The 25,740-nt window shown below is 41.2% G+C and overlaps 3 protein-coding genes across 3 annotated transcripts in view; 2 read left to right on the top strand and 1 right to left on the bottom strand.

Annotated features, from left to right (window-relative positions):
• golga7 (golgin A7) lies at nucleotides 1-3,050 on the top strand. Its single transcript, XM_008409409.2, has 5 exons — nucleotides 1-79; nucleotides 1,014-1,136; nucleotides 1,221-1,373; nucleotides 1,493-1,594; nucleotides 2,011-3,050. The coding sequence occupies exons 1-5, from the start codon at nucleotides 71-73 to the stop codon at nucleotides 2,056-2,058; spliced, it is 435 nt and encodes a 144-aa protein (XP_008407631.2). The 5' UTR covers nucleotides 1-70; the 3' UTR covers nucleotides 2,059-3,050.
• Nucleotides 2,075-11,111, top strand: r3hcc1 (R3H domain and coiled-coil containing 1). Its single transcript, XM_008409647.2, has 9 exons — nucleotides 2,075-2,140; nucleotides 6,799-6,983; nucleotides 7,752-7,889; nucleotides 8,081-8,627; nucleotides 8,878-9,050; nucleotides 9,530-9,600; nucleotides 9,688-9,783; nucleotides 9,853-9,963; nucleotides 11,024-11,111. The coding sequence occupies exons 1-9, from the start codon at nucleotides 2,075-2,077 to the stop codon at nucleotides 11,032-11,034; spliced, it is 1,398 nt and encodes a 465-aa protein (XP_008407869.1). The 3' UTR covers nucleotides 11,035-11,111.
• loxl2a (lysyl oxidase-like 2a) overlaps nucleotides 10,057-25,740 on the bottom strand; it is a 25,181-nt gene continuing 9,497 nt past the window's right edge. Inside the window, exons 4-14 of the mRNA XM_008409408.2 lie at nucleotides 21,444-21,652; nucleotides 19,736-19,952; nucleotides 18,992-19,175; nucleotides 17,104-17,255; nucleotides 16,841-17,008; nucleotides 14,378-14,543; nucleotides 13,348-13,588; nucleotides 12,995-13,110; nucleotides 12,692-12,828; nucleotides 12,315-12,426; nucleotides 10,057-11,213 (exon numbers count right to left, since the gene is read on the bottom strand). Of these exons, the coding sequence (XP_008407630.1) occupies nucleotides 11,143-11,213; nucleotides 12,315-12,426; nucleotides 12,692-12,828; nucleotides 12,995-13,110; nucleotides 13,348-13,588; nucleotides 14,378-14,543; nucleotides 16,841-17,008; nucleotides 17,104-17,255; nucleotides 18,992-19,175; nucleotides 19,736-19,952; nucleotides 21,444-21,652 (1,773 nt within the window). The 3' untranslated portion in view covers nucleotides 10,057-11,142. The remainder of the gene's footprint in view (nucleotides 11,214-12,314; nucleotides 12,427-12,691; nucleotides 12,829-12,994; nucleotides 13,111-13,347; nucleotides 13,589-14,377; nucleotides 14,544-16,840; nucleotides 17,009-17,103; nucleotides 17,256-18,991; nucleotides 19,176-19,735; nucleotides 19,953-21,443; nucleotides 21,653-25,740) is intronic.

The following is a 25,740-nucleotide window of genomic DNA, read 5'->3' on the forward strand; positions in this document are numbered from 1 at the left end:
TTACTTTGAAAATATCAAGCCGGAAGTACTTGGATACAGATGCGCTGGAGCTGCAGGACAGGCGTCGGCTATGGCTGAGGTAAATCTTTGCGGTTTATCCGAATTTAAAAGCTTTGCGCTGAGATGTTCATGAACACGGTTTCAGATGGTAACTGAATCATTGTAGGGGGTAAATATGAATATTTTTGTCATTTTGAGAGGTGTTTGGATAGCCAATAGAAATGTAAGCTAACCTGTTTTTAGCTAACAACCATTTCATACGTAAGAAACATTTTTCTGGTTTCAGTTTGAACAAATAATTCTCGTGAATTTACGATGACTGGAGAATTGTATGTGGCATAGTGACTTATTTACAGAGTTAACGTCCTAACTTCAACACTTTTGTCTTGGCCAGTGGCGTAACCAAAAAAGTTACCGGTCTGGTCTAGTTGGGGCCTAGTGCCTGTTCATTCTGAACAGGGGTGGTTCTGTATGTAAATATTACGTTTTCCTGTCGGCTTGGGCTGTCCAGAGAAACGCTGTTTTAACTTCCACAGCAGAAGATCCAACTAAACATAAAACAAGAGAATATTCATGATATTAAAACACACGCAAAATATTCATGTCTGTGGCAGATTTAGGTTGAAAGTAGGTAGTCTTCATTTTAACGAGGCATTTCAATGAATGGATGAAATATTACCGTCTTGAATGTGCTCCTGGCAACCGCAATTCAAAATACAAAAGTAGAAATTGGGTCTGCCAGCGTAAATGAACCCTTCAAAGATTTTCCCAGACAAAATAACATATTAAAACCAGAAGTGTGTGCATAATACAAATAATTAGTCTTTTCCTGACAAGTCTTTTGGTTCTCATTTTACTTTGTTCTCATTTTACTCAAAAGCAGCTACGTGCACCCAAATACTAAGATGAAAAACGCTGGTCTAAGATGTTTTTTGTACAGCATTAACGAACAGATCAGGGCACTCGCTGGCTCCCACCCAAAATCAGTGCTAACTGGATTCAAATGTGTCCAGACCCACAGCTTACAGGACCTCCAGCAGCCGGCTGTTTCCTCCAAGGTCTTCGTCCAGAGAGACTACAGCTCAGGAACAATATGCAAGTTCCAGACCAAGTTTCCCTCTGAGCTGGAGTCTAGAGTATGTAATGGATGCTATTTATTTTTTATGGTTACAGTGCTTTATTTTCAGTACAGTGGATGTAAACTACTGTTGCGTTTCCAGATGGATAAGCAGCAGTTCGAGGAGACCATGCAGACTCTGAACAACCTGTATGCGGAGGCAGAGAAGATTGGAGGAAAGTCTTACCTGGAGGGCTTCTTGGCTTGTCTGACTGCCTACACCATCTTCCTGTGTATGGAGACGCACTATGAAAAGGTAGAACTGCTTTTGCTGGGATTCTGACCTAAATTGCTTCTCGCAGCTTCCTTTGTGGAGAAATTGATCTCGTCGCAGCACGTCGTCGTTCTGAACTGCGTTGTTTTTTCTGTCTACAGGTGTTAAAGAAGATTGCCAGATACATAAAGGACCAGAATGAGAAGATTTATGCTCCGAGAGGCTTACTGCTGACTGACCCCATAGAGAGAGGCCTCAGAGTCGTATCCTTGACCTGGCTTATTTTACTCAACACCTGTGTTCTTTGACTGAGAAAACCTATTGTTAAAGAAATTTTACTTACACTAAGCTTAAGCGAAAGAGTAATACTTCTTCATCTTTCCAACATAAAATCAAGTATATGAAGAAAATGTTTTTCTTTGCGCTGAGAAACAATTTTTTTTTAATTTATAAAGATATCTCCCAAGCTGTCAGAATTATAAACCCCTGTTTTATTACATGCCACATAAACTCATCAGTGTAAGCAGTTTATGTAAAAAAAAATTTTAAAAAATAGCGTAAATATTTCGGAAGACAATCCAGTATCATTCAATTAATATTTTTTTCATCTATTTTTTTATTATGTTAGATATGCGTTTAAGACTCCAATGTTGCGTTCCTTAACTGTCCCGTTTTTCAGGTGGAAATCACCATCTTTGAAGACAGAAGCGTTGGATCTGGAAGATAAAACGATTTTTGCCCACATGACGACGTCCGGTGACCGCTGTAGCCTTTCCGATCGAGTCACCTTCACATCCCGAGGGTCCAACGTGTGTTTTTTCCGCTGTTATGCGCAGTTGAAATTGTGAGACCGCATACTTCCTGCGAAAGATGAATCATAAACCTATTGAAAAACGTATGATCCTATAACTTAATAATGGCTGCTGAACAATCATCAGGACTGTGCTGAAACACAGAAATGTACTCTGTCATCAGTGTTTTTCTATTCTGGAGCATGTTTTTGCTCTATGTCTTATTTCAATGTACAGGCTGGTGACTCCCGATCTGCTTCACAGTGTATATCCAGACCTCCCTTCCCGAAATACGTGTACTTTTAATGTGATCTTTTCTTCCTGTAATTTATAAATACTCTCCTGTTTGCCTTTGTGTATGTTTGTACATGCCTTTTCTTGTCTTTTTCTAATCAAGACGTCTAAAATGTTGAGCAGACTTTATAGAATGTGCCATTGTGTTCATTGCCATCATCTCCACATTCATTACAAGAGATTTGAGGTATTGTTTTGAAAATGTAAAGACGGTTAATGTGTTGTAAAGTTTTGGCCCAGTTTGCAATCACAGCGGTTATGGATGGTTAATATTAACAGTATGAGGGCTGTGACTTCTGCAGAACCCATATTTTAAATTATGTGCAAGGGGGTGGGGGTTTTTAGAAGTTGTACATTTGAGATGTTTCTGGTTTTGAAGATGGAGCATGTTTACTAAGTTGTCCTCTAAATAACCCCAATACATTTTGAGAACTCATTTCCGTGACAGCATATTAGCGATATATTCAGCTTCAGCATACATCATATGTACCATCACAATATCTGTTAGCATTAGAAATCATAGACAGTTGGAAAGCTCTACAGCAGATTGTTTAGATTTTGTTTGTAGTATACTTTCACAATTGTCCATACTGGTCATGTTTTATTTAAATAAATTGTAGTTACCTGAAATGATGATCTTGTGTAGGGGTTTTATTTTAGATTTGACTTTGAAAATATATGGAAGTGCACTTTAATGGCATTAGTGGAACCACAAAATTCAATTTCTTGCACAATGAAAATGCTGCATAAAGTCAACTGTGTAATGTCATAATATTCTAATTTTCATCAAATGGAATTGGTTTTTGTTATGTCAAAATTAGCCTTGAAATGTAGCTGTGAGTATAATGTAGATAAGGCATACATACAGAAAAAGTGATGGTTTTGTTATGTGATTATTATTTTATTTCTCTAATTTGCTATAGAATTAATTGATATGTTTTAATGTATTTTTCAAATATCGAAAGTTAGCATCTATTGCAACTAATTTTATTGCAGTATCAGAACGTTACCAGTAGGAGGCAGTGTGAGCTTGTAATTGCTCCAGAGTCTGCAACTGATAACCGCTTCAGAACAGATTCTAGGATGATTTGTGAAGCACAGATTTGCTTCTGCCTCATCACTCCTACTTGTTCTATCCTGTTTACAGGTTAGTAGGGGGTATAATGTTTTTTTTTTCTTTCTCAAAATAGCTCTGAAGAACCTTTTTAGTGTCGTTAAAGTCGTTTCTATAGAGTCATTTTATGTTTAATTTACTGGTGTCATCGCAACTGAACTAACGGGCGCCCGTGAGGAAAAAGAGCGACCGCAGTTCTAATTACCTGAGGTATAAAGCTACTGTACAGGAACTGTTACGATTTGTTCTTCTGTACAGATTCATTAATATATCGTCAGTTATCAGCTATAAAATGAAACTGTTCTGGAAGTTGTTGGAAAATAATATGGTTATGTTCAGGAGTGAAAGTAGTTTTAAATTCTTGGGGGTACTATGACAAAAGTATATATAACTGCTTCTTTGTGTGCTTTGGAATGCCGTTTATGCCGTTTAATTTTTTTGCTAAGCGATAAAAGCTTAACAAAAAAGCTTTTGCTAAGCTTTTTTTTTTGTAGCTCTTGAATTGCTACAAAATGGAGCTATATTTCCCTCAGCCTATTGTCTGGCAATGTTGACACGTTGAGATGCCATGAGACCTAAATTCTGAACATCATGGCATGGAGTGCATCCCAGGTTTCCATGTCTGACATATAACCATTCATTTTAACTTTTAAACTGGTTATATTGATCCTGTGTCCATACAGAAGGATAATCATGACCTGTTTGTTCTGAAGATCCTGCAGCTTCCACTTCTCTTCCTAACATGGYGCCTCCTCACCCTGATTCTCATACTGAYMGGAGGAACCACAGAGCTCTGTTAGGTTAAAAGCTCATCTTCTGAAGTTGGGATATTTTTCCTCCAACAGGTTCCAGAGGAATCGCCTCAAACCAGATGTTGGACTGGATTTTATTTCAATGTCATTTGTGAATGTTAGAGCCTCATTTTCAAAAGAGGAGCTATAAAAGTTGAAAAAGGTTATCATTTTGGAGAAAATCTCAACCTCAATATTTCCACAAAATAAGAGGCAAAAAAAATAGTTTGATTAAGGAAAAGCCTCTCAGACTCTGAGCTCAAAGCAAGATGCCAGAGAGCACCAAACAATTTTTTTTAAACTAGACAATTAATTTAATTTCACGTAATTATCGCGGTAGAAGTAATTTGTTTGTTAAATACTTAATGAAACATATTTGCCGTGTTTGATGTTTGTGTGGATGACACAGATGAACGAGACAATTAGTCCAAGTTTGTCGTTTATTGGATGTTCCGAAATTACAACGGCTGTAAAGCGCCAAGGCAAAGACGCATGTAATGGTAAATTACAGACCAAGGTAAAATAACCCTTTTACCAGGGGTGAAGCACACCCGTTGCCATGGCAACCGCCACGAGCCGAGCAGGGACTACATTAAAAACATAATATTCAGTCCGTTACGACATTAGGTTTTCAGACTTGATATTTATTTTGTGATCATTAATAAACCTCTCATGAACACAGCGGTGGTTGATTAGTTAATTTTAAACTCCTGCTCTGCTAGTTATTTTGGTAATGGAACCGAAACGCACAGAATTGCGCAACACCTTGTTGAAACAATAATCACTGAGATTATTATTGCTGTTGGGTCATTAATATGAAAACGTTTAGTGTTGTTTTTGTAATAAAGTTACGAACGTTTTAAGCAGTTGCGCAACTACACATTATTCAGGTGGATGCGAAAACATAGATCGCCCCCCGAGGTAATGATACGTGAAGGGTAAAACTTGCTACTTTTACCTCGTTATGTGCGAGAGGTGAAGGAGCGTAAGGCGCGCTGAAGTATGTAGGAAAGCATCATCGGCGCGCCGCCCCCTCCAGACGGGGTTTTGGCGCCCCCTCTGGTGGTGCGCCCCTATGCATTGCATACCCTGCATACCCACTTTTTGCGCCACTGGTTTTAAGCGAGCCAGAGGAGGACGTGCTGCTCTCAGCGTCGTTCAGTTTGTCACCAACCGCCGAGATCGACTTAAAACCTTCTATTGCCCCCCTGCTCTAGCAAAGCTCGAACAGTTCAGAAACAATATGAAATGGGAATAAAACTCACTTTAGGAAGCGCCTATTTTAGGATTGTTCTTGAAAAAATAATCAGTCACGGCTGATTAGTGGGTGAACTCACGGCTGCACAGTGAACCCATTGATTTTTTTTACATCATACAGCAGCTCCCCTTTCTTGCAGGTACTGCGTATCCCCGCTAAATCTTAGGGGTGCGCAGTACCCGACCGCACCCGCCTACTTTCACCCCTGGTTATGTTGATTAGATCGTTTTTATGTTACATGAGTCGAACCTGTTAGCTGTATTCTGTCTTTCTGTGAACATATTGTTGTACAGAGAAAAAAAATACAAATACATTGTATATTGTTTATGCAGTAGCATACGGCGTAACAAATGGGGGTTAGTTTGAGACTTAAGTGTGTGACATAAGCTGTACCTATGCATTAAAGGATCTAATGAAGCTGTTTATTACAGAAAAAAGTATATTGTAGAATAAAGACAATAACATGGACACAATGGATTATTTTTGAGGAAAGATCAGATATGGTGCTGTTTGGAAATGTTTAATAAATCAGAACAGATTCCAAGAGGATTTGTGAAGCACAGATTTGTTTCTGCCTAATCACTCCCGCTTGTTCTACCCTCTTTACAGGAAAATCAGCGTCTGTTATACCAGTCCTGGTGCGTGTAACATATACAGTATTTAAGATTCACATTTTGAGTTGAAGTACTGAAATAAGTGAACGTTTTTATTTCATTATTATTTAAAGTAACACACCTGTTGTGTTTTCAAATTTGTAGTTTATGAGAAGGTTCGACGTGAACTTATTTTTGATAAGTTTTTGGTTTTTGACGTTGCTTTTATTTTGAAAGAAACATGTCGGATATGTCGTTGCTCCGACAGCAAGAAGGAGGAAGTGGATAAAAGCAAACATGTCTTATTCGGGTTAATATGGTAGCGGGTCATTAAAACATGCTATTTCTGTTCTTTTAACATTGGTTAACCGTAAGTTAAAATAAACTTTCGCTAAGCTATTATTCATTCAGGACCGTTATCCAAAGTATGCTAACTCTCTAGTTTTAAATGTGTACTTAAAACTATAAACGCAACGACAAAACTAATTTTTCTGTCCTGCTTGACGTTAATTAGCGCAATTGGTGCTATAGTTTTTAACAAATTTGACGGTTGAGATCGACGGTTGAAATCTGCATTCAATTGTCGAATGCAGACTTAAAACAGTTGTGATATTTTAGCTAGTTAGACCAATGGTACGTTAATTACGACTGTTCAGACCAATAAAAATTCAACAAATAGTCTTCGTTTCTCTTGGTTCACCCTGGCGTTTCCTTGTTACGATGGCATTTATCTCCCAAAGCAAGAAAATCAGTTTTTGCATCATGTTTTGGATGATCTGGAAACATACCAACAGAAAAGAAGCCTTAAAAAGTAAGTAGTATAGCTTGCCTCCTCTACAACTAAATAAGCTCGAAGCGGCTTCAACGCTCGCATATTATGGCATCAGTTCTGTTTACACAACTTGCACAATTATGTGTCGCTTCAGATTCCCCAGACAACTGTATACTGCTGAACATCCGACATTGTGACCCAAAGAGGGCGCTGTTAAGAAACTAAACTGAAATCCAGATGGTTACTACTTTGATTGCTTTTATCAGAAAATCTGACCATATAATAATAATAATAATAGTAAAAAAAAATAAAACATTTAAACTTCAACAAAATCTTTAGGCTTATGGAGTAACAAAATGTTGCTCTATGTTGCCAGAGAATCGTTATATATGTAAAAGTGAGAAAAAATGTTTCAAATGATTAATACAGGGGTTCCCCAAGGTGTAGAAAACCAAGAGTACTGTTTACTCTGGCTTTTTTACCTGATAACTGCTCGGTTTCTGTTTTTTTTCCTGTTCCTGACTCAATCAGAAGATTGAAGTTCCTGGCTTTCTTATCAATTCCTCTGTGAAAATGTCAGCATTTCGAAATGCACGAGCCTTTATCCACTGATTTACTTCTGCTCATTTGAATTGTTTGGAAAGCACTCATAACACAGAATTTACATAGTGAGATGTCTTTAGTAGGTTTTTGATGTACCTTCTTGTGTATGACATCCATTCTTATAACACTTAGAGATCCACTTTTGTATTACTTTAGAAGCTGACATCTTTTTTCCGTCTGCCCTTTGTGTGTGTGTGTGTGCAGCGTGCTTCTGTTCCCGCCATTACCCAGCAGACTGCGATACTTGATTCACAGGACAATAGAAGACATACCAGATCTCACCACCTTCTCTGTAGGGGAGAGCTGGTGCCGGAGGGTGGTGGTCTGCCCTTCTGAGCTCAGGTAAACGTCTTTCCTTTTTTAAATATATGCCTCTGCGATTAGTAGTGAAGATAAAGGTGGTTCATATTATCAATAAACAACGCCAGGCAGCTTGTCTGTGTCTTTTTGTCGCTTTTTGATGTGTGAAAATTGAGACTGGTTGTTGAAAGAAAATCAGGGTAACCCAACTGAAGACGTTTGTTTTTCTGTAGGGCTGAGTCAGAGGAAGACAGTGATGTAGAGACCAGCAGCTGCCTTTCTGAAGAGCCCCGTGGCAGCAGGGCGGTGAAGGAACCCGACGTCAAGGCGAAGCCTTCGGCCCCGTCACATAGCCGAATACCTAAAAGGCCGGACCAGCCCCTGTACCTGCCACGAGCCGTTCGGAAGAGGCTGTCTCTGCAGGATTCGCAGGGCTCGGCTGCAGACGAAGACACAAAAAGTTCTGCTCAGTGTTGCAGAGGCTCTCCTTCAGAGTCTTGTTCTTGCCCCAAGGCCACAGAACAAAAAGTTTGCTCGGCCTCCTCTGCACAGGAAGCCTGTGCCGCTGACGGTGTAACTGGTGTGCCTGAGAGCGGCTCACAGCTTTGTTCCCAGGAACAGACTCAAAAGTCGGCGCGAGGGCTGGATGAAAGCGAGACTGTCGTCTGGGACCAGTCTCTGTCGTTCGCAGAGATGAGGTTGGAGGAAGCAGAGGGAGAAAACCTCAACGATGTTCAGGCTGAGGATACAAGCACAGATACAGACGATGTAACTGAACAGGTAGGTTGTAGGTCTTATTTTAGAGGGTTTTTTCTAAATGTTTTTTTTATCATTTTTAGCTCCCCCCACAGATTCTCTGTAAGACCTAAGCCGGGACTCCAGAACATTAATAGTACTTTCAGCCAGAAGAAACATGTCGGCAAATGCTAAAGATTTTTTAAAAGCCTAAGTCTTCCAGCAGCATGGGAACCTGAGTAGTTATCTAATCATGATGTGCTTTCTGCTGTTTTTTTTTCTTCTTCTTTTTCAGATTAAGATACATCTTAAAGAGACAGGCGTCTCTGTTGAGCTTGTTCACAATGACTACGCAATCTATGAGAACGTGTTTCTTAACTCGGATGACTTCAGCCATGTCATTGAGATTTATGACTTTCCATCTGTTTTCAAGACTGACGACCTCCTGGATGCTTTCACAGAATACAGGTGAGATTATTAAGTTATGATCCAGATAGTACTCCGCATATAAATAATTGCTGACTGGAGGGCTAAAAAAATAAATTTTCAGTGCTGTTTTCCCTTCCTTCTTGATGAGAGTTTTGACAACTATGCACTTTTACTTTTCCACAACTATGCACTACTTTGCGTTGTTGGGCTGTCGCATAAAACAGATTGAAGTTTGCGTTTTGGATCAAGAGGTCTGAACTCTCAAATAGACATTTTCTAAAATGTGTTCAAATTAGTGATGCAGTATATCACACATTTGTCATGATTGCGATATCAGTGTGCAATATTTGTATCACAAAGGACTTTTTAGCGTGTAATTTGTCTGTCTAAGGATCCTGATTAGTCTCAGCCAATAGTAGAAACTCGCACTGTGCAGTCTGTATTGTATCCCACAGATGGATATAGCTGTTTATTAACTTCCTCCCTCTCTCTCTCTTTCTCCTCCCATCGCGTCTCAGTGACGGCGGAATGAAGATCAAGTGGGTGGACAACACACACGCTCTGGGTGTTTTCTCCTGCAAGGCGGCAGGTCAGAGCTTTTTCCACTGTACACTAAACGTGATAATGTGTTTGAACTGATGGTGACTGAGGTCGGTGGTGGTTGTCTTGATTGCAGCGCACCATGCCCTCTCCATCTGCCACCCGCTGCTGAAGACTCGAGCCCTCTCTGAGGGGAGTAAAAAAGCCCAGGGCAAGGCAGTCAGAAGGGCAGGTAGGATGCTTTGAGCTACAGTTTTGGTGAAATCTCAATAGTTGAATTAAATGATTTGTGTCCTCCAAGAATTTCTCCAGCCGGTGAAGGAGCGACCCAGGACAAACTGCGCAGTGGCCAAACGGATGGTGACCAGAGCTTTAGGCATACCGGGACGAGGCAGACTGTACAGATATGAAGGTGAGCAAAAATGTACATGCACGCACACACACACACACACACACACACGCACGCACACACACACACACACACACACACACACGACTGACACACGTTGCTTTCAACATGTTTTTATTTAAAACCGTTATGCATTTCCACCTCCACTTCAATATATTAAAACAATTGGCAACTGAAAGGATCCTTGTAAAATGAAGGATTCTTACAGTTCTACATTCAAACATTTACAAATTCATTGAGAGGCATTTTCACATACAAGTGTGGCCATTACAGTAATTTCACAAAGGCACCAAAGTCCCTGATGGAGATAGTTCAACAAGACATTTAGAAAACAGGCACAGATCGGAGACGAGCGTTTGGTGAAAACAAGCGACTCCTTCTCCATTTCTCTTTTGTTCCGGTTTAATTTATGAAGGAAAAATCCCTCACAGACGTTGGAAATTGCTGCTGAAACTAATTCCAGACAACCTTGGCTTGTGTTGAACACGGCACTTCCAGAGGAAAAAAAAAATATATAAATTTTGACTTTTATTTTCCTGTCATTTAGAAGTGGATACAATTTGTCACAATGTTTAGCTAATTAAATCCAATCCTGACAACAGGAGTTTTCCCGTCTTGACAGGAGCTTCCTTTCCAGAGGCTTTGGCTCGTCCCTCTATGATAAATTACAACATTTCTTTTTGTGTGTGGAGGGAATGTCTGGACTCTTAAGTTTTAATTTATGCAGCTGCTTCTCATCACAGCTGCTTGGGATAAATGTACAGTGTAAGATTATGACAATACAAATTCAGTCTCTACTTGCATTAAGGAACATGGTGTCTGACTTTCGGTTTGATGCACTCCACACATTATAAAGCTTTGGTTTCCAATGCACTCGTCGCCACACTTGGTTTAATAAGTTACGTGGCTTTAATTCTCATTGCATCATGAGCACCAAGTCAAAATGACACTTTCAAGAACAGCGAGAGACTCTAAAACACACAGTTCTGTACTGAATGGGGGGTAAATGCATTTACTGAACAAGCAGCTCGTTTTCCTATGGAGCCGTTATTTATTGTACCAGCTGAACCCTGAGCACAACGATGATCCAGCACTGCTCCAAGGATGCGGCGTCACACAGCTCCCTCTAGTGGTTGTCAGAAGATTTCCTAGTGCCGTCCTTGTGATGCGCCCTTCTCTGGTCTACCTGTGTGAAAGCTGGTTCGTCAGCAACCCGGGAAACGTGTCCTCTACGTCTGAACTTAATGTGCCACCTGTGAAGACAGAAATAAAAATGTAAGAAATTCACCCCAAAAACAAAAAGGCAAGTTTTTGATCCAACTTTTTCTTCTTCTTTTTTTGTTGTTTCTACAGCCGGACTTGACAGACCCGTCTCCAATCAGTAGCTCTAAAGAGCCTCAGATTTCTGTAACTGAACCCAACTTGTGGTAAATATTGTTCACTTTCTACAACACTAATAAGGCAAATATCTCAACAAGCAGGAAACGGATATTTTGGTCATTTCAGATGGGTCCAAAGTCTCAAAATATTTAAAATTAAACTCTATTGCATGTTGGTTTGACCTGAAATATGTTCAGTTGGCAATATTTAAGATTTACCTTTTTTTCTTTTTGTTGTCCTGGTGAACGAGAACTGGTTGCACAGTGTGAGTGATAAGTTGTTGTTTTTTTCTATATTTTTTAACATATCAAAGACTTGTTCACAAAGTAATTTTCAGGATTTAAAGAAATATTCTACATTTACTGATGTTTGGTGTTTTTTTTTTTGTTAAAACTGTTCATAGTCTTTAACAAAGATTTAATATGGGCAAATTACAAGGTATTCTGTATGTAATATTTATTATTTTTTCCCCAATTTACAGTTTACTAATTGTAGTTTGAGCCAAGGTTATTCCTAACTGTGCTACGGTTATGAGGACCAAAAGTGCCACAATTTATTAAATAAGTGACATCATAATTTGATTGCGGGACTTTTGGCCTTCTGTTTTTATGTCACCTTGTTACCGTTTTCATAATCTTTGAATCTTTAAAGGAATGTTCAATCGATGCCTGACAAAGTATTGAATTTTGTATTTAACAATAATAATAATAATAATAAACTCCAGCTTCTATTCAGAGATTATAAATCACTTAGTTTGTTTGATTGTATATTTCTGCACTATTTCCATCATTCAGCTTCACTGCCATTCACTGAATTGCTACAGTACTGCATGATCTCATGAAAACATCGACACTGGATATAATGTGTTTTACATAAAGGAAATGTGAGAACAAAGCGCTGGATTTGTATAAACATGTAATATTTTGTGACTGATACCACAGTCCAGACAGTCTTGGAGGAAAAGTTGTCCTCACCTATATGACAGTTGTAGGTCCATATCCGGTGTCCGTCGTAGCGAGTGCGGCACTTCATAATATTGTTGGTGAAATCGGATTCTGCAACCTCGTAGTTTGGGTTTATCACGACCTGAAAGAAAGAACAGTGTCAGAGATAATAGTGTTGGTCTCAAAAGAGGTTTAACTGTGATAGTCGACCAGATAATGTTTAGTGTTCCTTAAGAGCCTTTGCTGAGTTGTGTACCATTTTAGATGGTGAACGGAGGAAAAAAAAGGTAAATGTGCAGAAAGAGGGTCTGTCTGGTCTATAGGAGACAGCAGGCTGATCTGAGACCGACTTTTCCACCAGAAGTTGAATATTTTATAAGGTGAGACCAACAGAGCAGATGTTGTACCTGCAAGAAGTAATCTCCCGGCTTCACGTCTGTGATGTCGATCCACTGGCAGTCGATGTCGTGTCTGTATGTGTCCCAGCAGCCGACCGTGATGCCCTGAGAGCCAAAGTTGGCACATTCGTACCTTTTCTGTATGCCTAAATGTCAGAGCAGATGTTTACAGTTTGTGTCAGATGAATCGGTTAAAATAATGCTCATTTTAATCACGAAGATCAAACAGCACGATGGTAGAGTATTTCTTAAAGGTAGTTTCAGTGTTAAAAGAACATCCAGAATCTCTAAATTATAAAACGGAAAGTCTACCTTCATCACAGTGGGTGTCCTCCAGACAGAAGCTGGCTTTATGTCCCTCTGCTACTTTAGTCCCGTTCAGACTCAGCAGGTCATAGTGGGTGAAAACTTCCATACTGTGGTAATGTCTGGATTACACAGGGAAACGGGGAGCGTTTAGACACCCTGAAAACAGGCACATCTAGGAGCTTTACTAAATCATTTGAATCGTTCGACAATCTGTTAAGATCTTACTAGTTTTGCCCAACAAGTTAGCTGATGTACGTTTACGATTCGTAGTAATGGTAAAACTAAATCAGAGTCTCCGAGTAGCTGTAACAAGGGCAGAAGTACAGCTGCACGGCGTCTCACAGGTGAGGTCTCACCTGTGACACTCGTGCCAGACCCAGGACTGAGGCGACGCCCGCGGCCTGAAGTCCGACAGGCCGTTGTTCTGGATCTGGGAGGAGAAGCGGAGCAGCCGGCGGTAGGAGCTTGGGTCGGCTTTGTCGGCGGTGCTGGACAGACAGCGCTCCTCGTGGGCGCACTGCAGAGAGTACATGGGCCGGTCCTCCAGGTACGTCGTCTGCTCCACCACCTGAGCACTGAGGACCAGGTCTGGGGCCGCTGGGAGGACGACAGCAGCATGAGCAGAGTCCACAGATTCAAGGTCGGTTTTTTTTGTTTTTTTTTCTACTCTCCTCCATCACAATAACTTTGAAATTTTTAAACGGCAACTAAACGGTTTTTTTTCTACATACAGACACTTTCAAAAATATTGAACTTTTTCTCATTTTGTCACATTGGAATCAAACTTTAATTATTGGCAATTTCAATACAATAAACCAACAGGAAGCACCTCTTTACATGAAGGGACAAATACATATGGTTCAGAAGTATTGTCCAAGTAAAAATCTAGAAAGTGTGGCATGCATTCTTACATGTTTTTAATTTGTATTCCACCCTCTGCAGCAAAAGCTGACCCTACAAACTTGTGAGTCAATTACAGTTGCAGTTTTTTTGGGGGGGTTAAGTCTCTTCCACCTTTGCACATCTGAAGATTGAAATGTTTGGCCATTCTCCTTTGCAAACTAGATCAAGCCCAGTCAGATTGGTTAGAGAAAGTCTTTGAAAATATATCTGTCATTTTCAACAGGATCAGAAGACTGAAGGGAGATGAGCGCCAAAATATTTTAATGAAAATCTTGCACTACTCTATCACAAAGTCTCAATCAAATTCATTGAGGTTGTAATGTGACAATCAACTAATAATACCATTTTCCTGCTTTTAGGCACATGTTTATATTTTATCCTAAGGTATTAACATAAATATGAAACGTATACTCTGAACTAATTTCAGAAAGTATATATTTAGTAAATGAAACATGAACGTGGTGCTTTTGTTCCGTCTCTTACTCTGAGTGCAGGACACTCCAGCAGCGAAGCGTCCGCCTCCTTTCGGGCAGCTGACGTGTTTGCCGTGATGCAGACACTGATCCAGAGTCAGCTCCGTTCCCGAACATCTCACGCCGCTCATCAGCACAGAGCTGGCCGACGAATCTCCCTCCCAGTACCACGTCTCCTGAGAATTTCAATCAGAAATAACGCGCCATAAAACTAAACAATCAAGATTAAAAAAAAAAAAAGATGCGCTTTCCTAAGCGTAGGCATAAAAAATATTTTGACTTTTCAGCTTCAAGAAAAGTGAGCTTGTACAAATGTAGCCATTTGATCGGTTCGTACTGGTTAAGTATGCAAATAGTTACATTAAAAAAAAGAATGGTGTCCTCTGCTAACTGTTTAAATCCAGGCATAAGCCGATCAAGTTTTGTTCCTGGCAACCAAACTGATTACCATGAGATGTGTGGGGTTGTTTTGGATACGATGATATAGATACTATATAAAGCGATTATCTAACTGGCATTAGTCCAATCAAATAATTTATGCCCCTCCCCCACAGCCCCTCCCCGCCTACAGAAAGTAAGGAGCTGTGCAGATGTTCTCCTCAGCCCTGACTCAGCTTTGTTGCACAATTTTGCAGACCTTATGGAAAGCCTGTGCAAGGGAAAAAGTCAGACTTTCCACCAACGACCATGAAAATGGAGGATACAAAGGAAGCTGGCCTGGGGGTGGGAGGGGTGATGCATATATTTGCTGGTGGGCTGAGGACAAGAGCAGATATGCAGAAGTGTAGATTTAAGATCGGTGTCACATGTTCCACCTGGTGGTCGGGTCCGCCTGGAGAACCACCGGAGCAACACGGGAACTAGAGTCTAGTGGGTCTTAAGAGGACCTGCTCTGCAGTAAAAAACCACACAGACGAGAACTTTAAGTTGGGATAATTATCTGGATGTGGATTATGTATGGCCTGAAATTTTAAGTTGGCACAGAGATGCTCTCGTCGATGTAGAGCGTTCGCCGGATCAAGTCAAGGCTCCGCTCGTAAAGCTGCAGTTATCAACACTCCTCCCTGTAATTCGCTCGCATACCTTCCAGATTTGGATCATGTGAAGCCATAAATTTCCAACATCTATAAAGTAGGTTCATATACAGAGCAAATCATCTGGGTGTTTTGCTCGGTGTCCTCTCACCTTTTGACATAAAAAGGAACCAATCAGGACAGAAGTGTGATGCTGCTCCAGTGTTTCCATGTGTTTTTGTTTGTTTTGTCTTTTTTAATTGGAGGCTCCTTTACACTTCAAAGATCTGCTTGCAGTTTTCTCTAAAGTCTTGCTAAGAGGTTGCACTCTTAAATCTGCCACAGGGTTACCTCTATTAACAAACCTTCTCTACTTACAACCTGGTTTTGATGTTTTTCTAAGCAAGTGGCATCTTTATTTTTGCCCCCTTGGGATAAGTAAAGCTAAAGCTAATTAGAGACGGAGAGCTAATGTCGTACACAGTCACACCAAACAGGCTTAAACTGGGAAGCGCCGGGAGGCTGATGTAATCTCATCCATTTCTTTTGTGGCTGTAACCCATCATCATCTCCTACCTCCAGAACTGCAGTGAGGTAAATCTGTGTCATTAGCATTACATTATGGAAACTGATCACGTGCATCTCATGTTATTTGATCCTTTTCTTCCAAATTGGAGGCTCTTTTTTTTTTTTTTTTTTTTTTTTTTTTTTTAACAAGATCCTGGCTGTGTTTCTAAGACAAGTAGAAGAATACCTCCTCACAAAAACATTGTGGAAATGGCAGAGAGCAAATGGGACCGTATAGGACACACATCTGGAAAAACTGAGAATCCCCAACAATGATATTAATGTCAAAATTACAAAATTGTCAATGTTTTCAGGTCTGTTCTGACGGGCAGAATTCACTTTAGAGCTGTTTTCAGTCCTGGTCCTCTCGACTCACTGCCCTGCATGTTTTAGGTGTTTCTCTTCTTCCACACTCCCGACGTCTGCAGGTGTGCAGGGAAATGTCCAAAACACAAAGGTCAGTGGATTTAGAAGGCCAGGATCAGAAACTACAGCTTTAGATAATAAACCGAAGCCTGCACACACTTTTCTACTGAAGGAGAAGGAAAAAGGAGAGAAAACAGTTATTTCTGGCCAGGACCTGTTGTACTTCATAAGAGCTGCAGAACTCCTAGGAAGTCCTCATGTGTCTCTGCGGCATTTCTTAGTGTAGTAACCACTTTTAGCATTTGTTTTCGACCGCACTTGGGGGGGAAAAAAAAATGTTCTGCATAAATAATGTATCAAGAAGCTGCAAGAAAAGAATTATGTCATTTTCTTGCAGCCCTGGGAGGGAGAACAGATTTCTCTGTTGTTGGTGGAGGATGGACTGGACATCGTATTCAGAGAAAAACACAAGTAGGTTACCCGAGAAGCTTTGCGTTTGGAGGAGAAACCAGAGTTAAAGAAGTCACCTGGAAAGCATGGCTGGCGAAGCCCAGCCCCAGCTGCCTGCACACCACCACCGCCTCCATGGTTCCCCAGCTGTCGCTGCACACCGAGCCCCACACCAGAGAGCCGTTTCTCTCCGCCAGGACCTCCACACGACCCTCGTAGGGGTTACGGCCGCCGCTCAGCCGGAGCTGGGCAGAGAGACGGTTACGTTCACATGTCGTTCAAAAGGCAGAGCGGCGCATTTTCTTAAAAAAAGCACCAATCACGTGGAGTCAAAACTCACTCGGCTGTGGAAGCCCATCGCAGGAACGTTGCACCTGACCGCGGCATCTTCCTCATGGCTGCAGCCGATGGAGTCCTGGTTGAAGTAACACTCGGTCAGAGACTTTTCAAAGCCAGAGCATTGCACCTCGTTCATGTGGACAGCGCCCACTCCTGCAGGGATACAGCGAGCGCACGGGAAAGTCAGGACTCTACTCAGTAAATGACAAAAAACATATATATATATATTCAATCTTTCAGCACTTGTAACTTCCTTTCGAAGGAAGTTAAATCTGATATTTTTGTCACATGATAGCCCTAACCCTTCCCTTGTTTTTCAGACAGAATGTTCCATAAAAGGGTAGATGAATAATATTACACTGCAAAGAAAACAAGCAGCCCAGCTATGACAGACAAAAATGAAACTCTGAAGTGTCATAAGAAATACTGCCACCTCCCCTGAAACATCTGTAATTGCCCTCTCCAGATGTTCTCTGGGCTGCACCCCGACATTCAGCAAAAGGAGGCGCCGTCTCCATATTAGGATGATTTGTACAGCTGATCAGTCACAATGTCTCGTTAGTGACAGGATTTTCTGACATTTGTGTACTCCGCTAAAGCTTCTGAAGACAAACTGTTTCCAAGTCTGTGGGGTGAAGGTTGTAAGTCGAGAGGTTAGCTTGACCCAGGAAGCCCTGAAACAGCCTTGTCCGCACTCCAACCCAGAATTCCTCTCCTGAAACTCATAAAACATGTTTTCTTCCCTGGAACATTTTGTGCACTCCTCTGTTTTGCTTTGAGAAAAAGGCAGAGGGAGGGGAATACAACTTTTCCTGCAGCCATATGAATTTCATAAAGCTGTGGGATATTGCATTTCACAGATTCAGTAATGGGCTCGGTGTGTAAACACCGATGTGCTGCTCCATACGTTCTCTATTGCGTTTATGTGCTGACTTCAAGTCTAGACGGGCTGAGGTGAGACAAAAACAGGTGGTGATGCAGCAGCCAAAGATAAGGTGGAGGTGAAGGTTGACCTCTCGCATTTTCACAGCTGGACATACAAGCTCCTCCGTCTCTGGTAAAGATCCTTTTAAAAAGACATTTGTTTTCAGTTCAGCAGAATAATCTCTAAAAAAAAAAATCCAACGCTTTCTTTAGATTTAACGTGGGGAAGTACAGGATTAATCAGTGGGGGAAAAATAATGGAACAAAGAATAGAATGACACATAGCAGCTAATAAAAATAGGTACAAATACATCAAATTTATTTACATTTTTTTAAGCTAATCAGGGTGTGAGGAAACTTTTACACATCCGAGACTTCCTGCTTTCCTGGTGTAAATATAATGTGAGATTTATGTTCTCTTCTCCAAACTACTCTTCAAAATGGGAAAGCCTTTCAAGTAATGAAAATGTGCAATGATCCTTGTAAGGAAGGAAGTGGCTCTAAAAGTAGCTACTTGTCTGAACTTGATTGTATCTACAATCAAAGTGAGAATTAAAAAGTTAAAAGCTGGATGAGGAGCCAAGCTTATCTCACCACCTTGAACAAAAAAGAGGAAAATAAGGGAGGTCAATTTTTTATTATTTTTCCACAGCTTCAAATTTTGTCAGCAATAACTGTAACAACTATTTCTTATAAACACATCTTTGTTTGGGGTGCTAGTAATTACAAATTGTACAACAGGGTGTTTCAAATGTGAAGAAATTCATGTTTTTGTGGGTGGGGGGGGGTTTCCTTTCAGTCTCACTACTTACAGATTTTGAAGTTTAATAAACTATTACTTTGGAAGTGCTCATCTTAAATTCAGTGGGTAGATTTAACTATACATATATTCCTAAATTATGTTAGTGTTTTCTTCAACATCAGCTCATGGATATTTTGCAGCATGGTGATAAACCCCTGGTTACCTTGACCCATCCGGCCTCCAGTCAGGGCCTCTTTGGCGCTGCCAAAGCCCAGCTCCCGACACACCACGGTGGCTGCTCTGATGTCCCAGTTATCGTCGCAAACGGTTCCCCACTCTCCGTTCTTCAGCACCTCCACTCGACCCTCACCTATCATAGCCCCGCCTCTCAGGCGCACCAGGGGTTGCTGTGGAAACATCGCACGAAATAAACAAGACTGTGGATATGTTGCAGATGGTGAGCATTTAAATGATTGCCCACAATCTGGGAGTTGGGGGAGGCAAAAACATGCAAATATTTGGCAGATGGATGAATTCAGACCAACTACAAAAGGATGAAGAGTGATTTTTAATCTCCCCTTCCCCCAAATAAAAAAGTGAGCAGTATGGTGGATTATCTAAAAGAAACAGAGAAGCTGGTCAGAGCTGAGCTGAGGATTGATGGACATAAATAAACCAATTACATAGCAGTCCTGGGAGAAAACTTAGCAGAGGCCGTTTAAAATTCCTGCCAGGACTTAAAAATCGATGTTTAGACACTTTGGATCCAGTCTGACTAAGTTCTACGTAGCAATAACTCAATACGTCTGGACACAAACGCGTACCACAGTTTTCAGATTTGAGTTTGTGGAAAACGTTTGAAAAATCATGCATCACTGTCTCTCAAGTGGTGCATGAGAGACAGTGATGCAGCACAGGACTTTCTTGCTGATAAACACAGCAGCCAATAATTTATAACGTGACCAACCTCCACCCTGTAGGCCTTTCTGAAACCAACGCTGACGCTGGGAGCAAAGGCCCGTCCAGGTATGCAGCTGATCACGGCAGGCATGCCCCGTCTGCATGTGTTGTTGCCTTTGAGCTGGATCTCTTTGCCCAGTTTGCAGTCTGACAGGTGGGCCTCGTTGCCTGTGCAGTTGACGGAGAAACCCCAGTAGTTCTTCTTGCGGCGCTTCGCCAACAGTCTGAGGAGGAAACAACGAAAACTATGTGGGTGCCCATCCCGACACTTTGGATTCATCCCTGCTACAACTCTGCAGAGACTTGATAACAAGCCATTCATCCGATTCAGGTGTGTTTGAGAAGGAGGTCATCATCATCACCATCTTGATTTTCCAACAGTTAAGGCACTTGTGAATGCACCATTGCCTCCCAACGGTACTTAAGAGATGCATATAAAAGTTGAAGGATACATTCTGCTTTAAAAAGCCATTTAATTGGTTTTATTTCTAGCTGCGTGCAATTCATTCGTGCATATTGTTTGTTGTGAGAATTTGTTAATATTCCCCTGAAGTCACACATGAATGAAAGTCAGAAGTTAAGGGTCACTAAAAACCCCAACAGATGATTTTGAGCTGCATCTGAGGAAAAAAAAATCAAGCCAGTTACTGAAACCAGAAGAAACTTTTCGACGTTGAGCTCCAAACTGATCTGAATACAGAAATGTGTTCAATCCGATGGTGCATTGGGACTAATTTTGTAAAAACCAGCTTCTTAATAGTTATTTTTCCCCATATGCAGCCGGACTGAATTTGATGCCTCACACCTACCGAAGCGTGAAACTCCACAACGGTGAAACGTAACTTGAAACAAGTGTTTTCATCCAAGGAGAAGAATAGCTGCTCAGTGTTTCAATTTAATATGCTTCTTAAGGTTAAATATTTTTTGTGGGGCCCTCCGCTGACCTGCTGGGTGGATTTTTTCAGACATTCCTGCTGAAGGTCAAAAAATATTAACACATGGAGAAACAGGTGCAGCAGACCTGGCCGAGTCACCGTTTGATTGAACGTGCTTGGAAAAATATTTTGAAAAAAAAAAAAAAAAAATCAGGCTCTGTCTGTCCGTTTGCTTGTTTGCACAAAGTGTTTGAATCTGTTGCCCATGTGAGCAGACAGAGAAAGACACGTAAAACCCAACAGAACCACGTTTTAAGGCTGCAGTACACTCAGTTGTTCCCATCCAGGAACATCATTCATCTGCTCAAGCTTCCTCTGACAGGGGAAACAATCTGCAGGGCCAAGTGTGTTTCACCTCGAGAGTGGAAAACGGACGAAAGCGTGAGTGACTGGCGGAGTAAACAAAGCCGATTGTGTAATGTTTCCTAACATCTGTTTGGTTTGGGCTAAACACACCTAAAACTTACAAAACCCAACAGAAAAACAACCCCCCAAAAAAGAGTAGGCATCATCCCAGACCTGCTGTATTTTTAGCATAAAGAGCATGTGTAGGATGCAAGTCTGCCCGCAAATGACTGCTTGCTTTTTTAAAAAAAACACACAAAAAAACGTGTGAATTTTAAAGAATCCATTACATATATAGTACACAGTGTTTACTCGTTCCAAAGAACAGTTTTTAACGTAACCCAAAGTAAACCGTACAACATGTAGACTTTCATTACAGCAAATTAGCGTAATTAAAACTCCGACTCCCCCCCCCACCGCAGAGCCGTTACTCACTTGTAGGGTCGCACGTTGAAAGGTTTCTCGCCAGGGAAACCGTACATGCCACAGACGACTCTGCTGTTCATCTCAGTCCAGTCCTCGTTGCAGATCTGTCTCCATTTGCCTCCGTCTTTCACCTCGACGAAGCCCTCGGTGATGGGGATCCGCTTCCTGTGGGAGTACGTGGCTCTGATCCTCACCTCCTCCACCTGCACCGTCAAGCCCTGGCCAGCGAAGCAAAGGCTGTCATTAGACAAAATGCAACCCAAAGCGAGGCTCGGCTTTGGTCATGATGGAAAAATAACAGATAACATAAGAGTTTTATGTTATGTTTTCTATATAAGCAGTGCAGCAACGCCCGTTTTGATTACAATTACTACTGCAAATTCAATGATTATCCACAAATTAGTGCTTAGGTTTTGGTTAATCTGACCAAAAATATTTAGCTTTGGAATTATTTTGCTTCCCTGCACAATCACCGTGACTTTTCCTCCTTCTTGTCTGTCTGGTTTTACGTCTTCGAAGCTGAGCTGGTATGAAGAAATGCAATGCAAAAATGGCCAAATTTGTTGTAAAATATTAACAAGCAACAAAAATGACACTGAATGGACATATGCTACACAGGAATAAAAAACATACTGCATCAGTACAGACTTTGTAGCAGAATGTCCAACACTTCCGTATTTATCATCATTTTGCACTAGAATGACATGTGAGATTTATATATATATATATATATATATATATATATATGGTTTATGGCTTTAATTGTATCTTTTTTCTAAATGTTATAATACAGAAATTAATAAAATTATTTTTTAATGGTTCCTGGTGCATTTGTTAAGCTAAAGAAAAATATGATCAAACATTATACTACAATTTATGGCATTTTAATTAAAAGTCCACATTATTATGGTTATTAATTACAATATTAAGGTTGGATACCTGGCTAAAGAACTAAAATATCAAGGGTAATATGAAATTATCATAAGCAAGCCGCCATGTTGATGTCCGTCAAAATTGTACGATCAACATTTTACGCCGAGAATTCGTCTCAAAAGCAAAATGCTGGTTTTTATTTCGGGACACGGCATGACAGTAATTGCGCGGATCACCACATGCAACCACTGAATCCAACGGACTATATTCAGGTAATCTGACCCTCTCATCTCCTCACACGAGGCCTGCCTGGCGGTCAGCTACATTCCTCCAACCTGCTGTGGAAAACGTGCAGCTCCACGTTACATCGAGCCCCGTGGCATCCAACCTTCCCTGAGATTATCCAGCCCCAGAGTGTTTGCTTATAAACACGGTTATGTAACTACAAAAGGGAACATGATCACAAATAAACTGCCATCTGTTAAAATGGCTGCAAAGTGTTATTTAGAGGATGTAGATAAGTTTCTCTGGTATACAACCAGCGCAGCCGAAACGGTGTCCACTTGATATATTATAAATACAGCACAGCCTTTGACTATTACTTGGAAATGTGAAACCATCTTGGGAAGAAAGACGGAGCTTAAGCTGCAGGGGGAACTCCAGTGAAATGCTCTGATTGCACATGTGCTGCACATTAAACCGCTTCATGTTAGAAATGGGATTATTTCACGGGAAGCAAGAGACACGTTCAGTTTTAGAGTTTTAGAGTATCTTTAAGGTAGTAAAGCCTTTCCCTCCCTAAAGGTTATACAAAGCCAGCTGCTCACGTTGTCAGGAAACGGTTATCCAAACAATCAGTGTTACGTTTCCTGACTTCCCCTAAATCAAGTGGGAATAGTCACCTTTAACCTCTAGACCTTCATGGGATAACAGCTCAAACTTCCACCATGAGCCAGATTTTGCCGTTTGCTCCTGACTGAGTGTGAAGTTCTACCATAGGTGCAAAAACAACTCCAAATAAAGAGATGTTTTGTGATATACAACTGCTGATTGCAGTACTTTTGTAACATGCAGTTCAGTTTGACTAAAAAAGAAGAATCGGGCATGTTTCCCAGAATATTAAACATCTGCCCACAGAGTGGTTTCCTGCGGATGGCGTCAGCATCGGGGAATGTTCGAGGCTGCAGGGTCTCTGAACGCTCACGACTGCAGAGAGCGGGAGGAGCCTCCGGAGCGACCCCGGTCCTCCCACTGACCGCAGTGGTTGGAGGGGGTAAAGGCTGCTCCTTCATGAAGGGATTCTTGGTAGTCCGGGCATGACAGAGTGTTTTCCGTCTGTGGGAGGGACGGTTGAGATACGTGATCAGCATCAGGCACCAGTGATCTAAATTTAATCGGTTTTATTTTATTGTCCTCGTTTTAACTTCAAAACAAACACTAATTGAAGTCAGATTGGAGAGGTAATTCCCCCAAAAGCATAAAACAGACTAAAAAAAGCAACAAAAAAAATTGAATTGAAAAAACATGCCGGGCAGGTGTGAGGCCAGGTGTGAAACGGGGTACTGGGATGGCTCCGAGTAGTGTTGTGTTTGGCTCAGAGTGAGGAAACTGGCTGTCTGAATGTGTGAGACTGAAGAGCAGTGGACAGATATGCACAGCTGGGATCAGTCCAGGCGCCCGCTAGCCTCCCGAACCCTGACCACCAAGCATAAACTCAGCATTATACGTCTGGCTGCACCCCAGCTGTACGGGCCAGAGCGTTTTTAACTCTGCTCAGCCGCAGGGCGCAGCACAAAGAGACACCTTGAGCTGGACACACGTACGAAAGATATTTGCGCAATGATACGTAAAGGGAGTATTTTTTATATTCACATTTATATTAGAGTAATCAGACCAGTTCAATGGCAGTTTTTGTAACAGCGGGTTTGGGTTTCTGCCCAGGGTGGCATGATCAGGGGTATACGTCAATTACCGCAACCAAAAGGCTGTGAATTTACAAGAGCCTGGAGTGGATTTAACCAAATGTCGTTCACGGTTTTCAGGAATTAGACTGATATTACACCAGCAACCCTCCCGACCCCACTAAGGGACAAGGGTGTAACGAAAATGGATGGATGGATGGATGGATAGACTGATATTAGTGTGATTGAAAAAATTAGACAGATTCTTTAAAACGCACGACATGAACTATGAAATGTTTTCTGTATTTGAAAAGTGATTATATGCTGCCTTTTTGGTATTAGAACCACCTTAGATGAGACAAGTGTAAAAATGCTTAATAAATTATATTGATCAAACCTGAAGTCATTAATCTACAGATTTGTCAGGATACTTCCACATAGTCTGTAATTTGTGAAATCTCTCAAAAAAAGAACTCAAATTAAAGAGTGTTGAAATCCATCAATCATCCATCTGTGAGGATGGATTTTTAGTTCTTCATGTTTCTGATAAGTTATTACTTGAGTCTAAGCATAGTAGTGAACTGAGGCCACCAGTGAGGGCACGCTGTTAACAATAAGAGTCACTTTTCTCATTTTTGACAAAAACATGTGTGAGCAAAAACAGCTTCAGTACTTTTATTGGGTTCTGTAAACAATTGCTCAATGCAGCACAAATATGAGACTCATAGTAGGTCTAGTTTGGCATCAGCTCACTGTAAAATTTCACAAACATTTTTTCATGCTTGCCAACTCTCACTGTACCTCAATGACTGCTACAGTCTTCATATCTAAGTATTCCTAAAAATAATTTCCTAGTCCATGTTTGTCTGTGGTGACTGAGGGCAGAGAAGAAAGCAGATCAGCCTTTGAAGTGCCCTCTGGGAGTCACTAAATGAAGAGCAGGCTTGTTTTTCCATCCGGGTCTCCCTCAGAACGGAGGTGTGTGAACATAAGGCTGTGGTCTAGCCGGTGTCTGACTAATGCTTCCACTACTGTGCGTTTCTTCCAGTCTAATCAGCCTCCCGTGCCGTCTGCAGCACGTTGGGCAACACGTGAGTGAAATGCCCACCCATTCAGCTGCCGTCCAGCCCACATCGCAAAGCTCTGGCAAGTACGAACGCTGATGATGAAAAGCCAGAGGCTTCCGAAATGACTTTCACATCTGCCCCGCCCCGATTCCTGCCTCACTGGGACCTCGATCTGCCAAACGTACGTGGCTGCTAAGTGATAGGCTCCGCATCTGGAAAGTCCATCAGGGCGTCCTGCTTCCATCTTGGCAGTAAAAATTAAAAAAAGAAAAGTCATTTTGAAGGGGAATTGTTAAGCTGCAGCACAAAATTAGATACATTTGTCAAACGTGGAGCTGGGGAGTTTTATTAAAGTCAGTAAAATCTCACTTTCACAAGTAGATGCGTCTCATTTGTTTTCAATACACAATCAGAGGCGTGGTTCCTGTGTACAATATGCAGCGCATGGTTTCATATGCACTAACA

The sequence above is a fragment of the Poecilia reticulata genome, linkage group LG5, assembly GCF_000633615.1.
Source record: "Poecilia reticulata strain Guanapo linkage group LG5, Guppy_female_1.0+MT, whole genome shotgun sequence".
NCBI classification, from domain to species: Eukaryota; Metazoa; Chordata; class Actinopteri; order Cyprinodontiformes; family Poeciliidae; genus Poecilia; species Poecilia reticulata.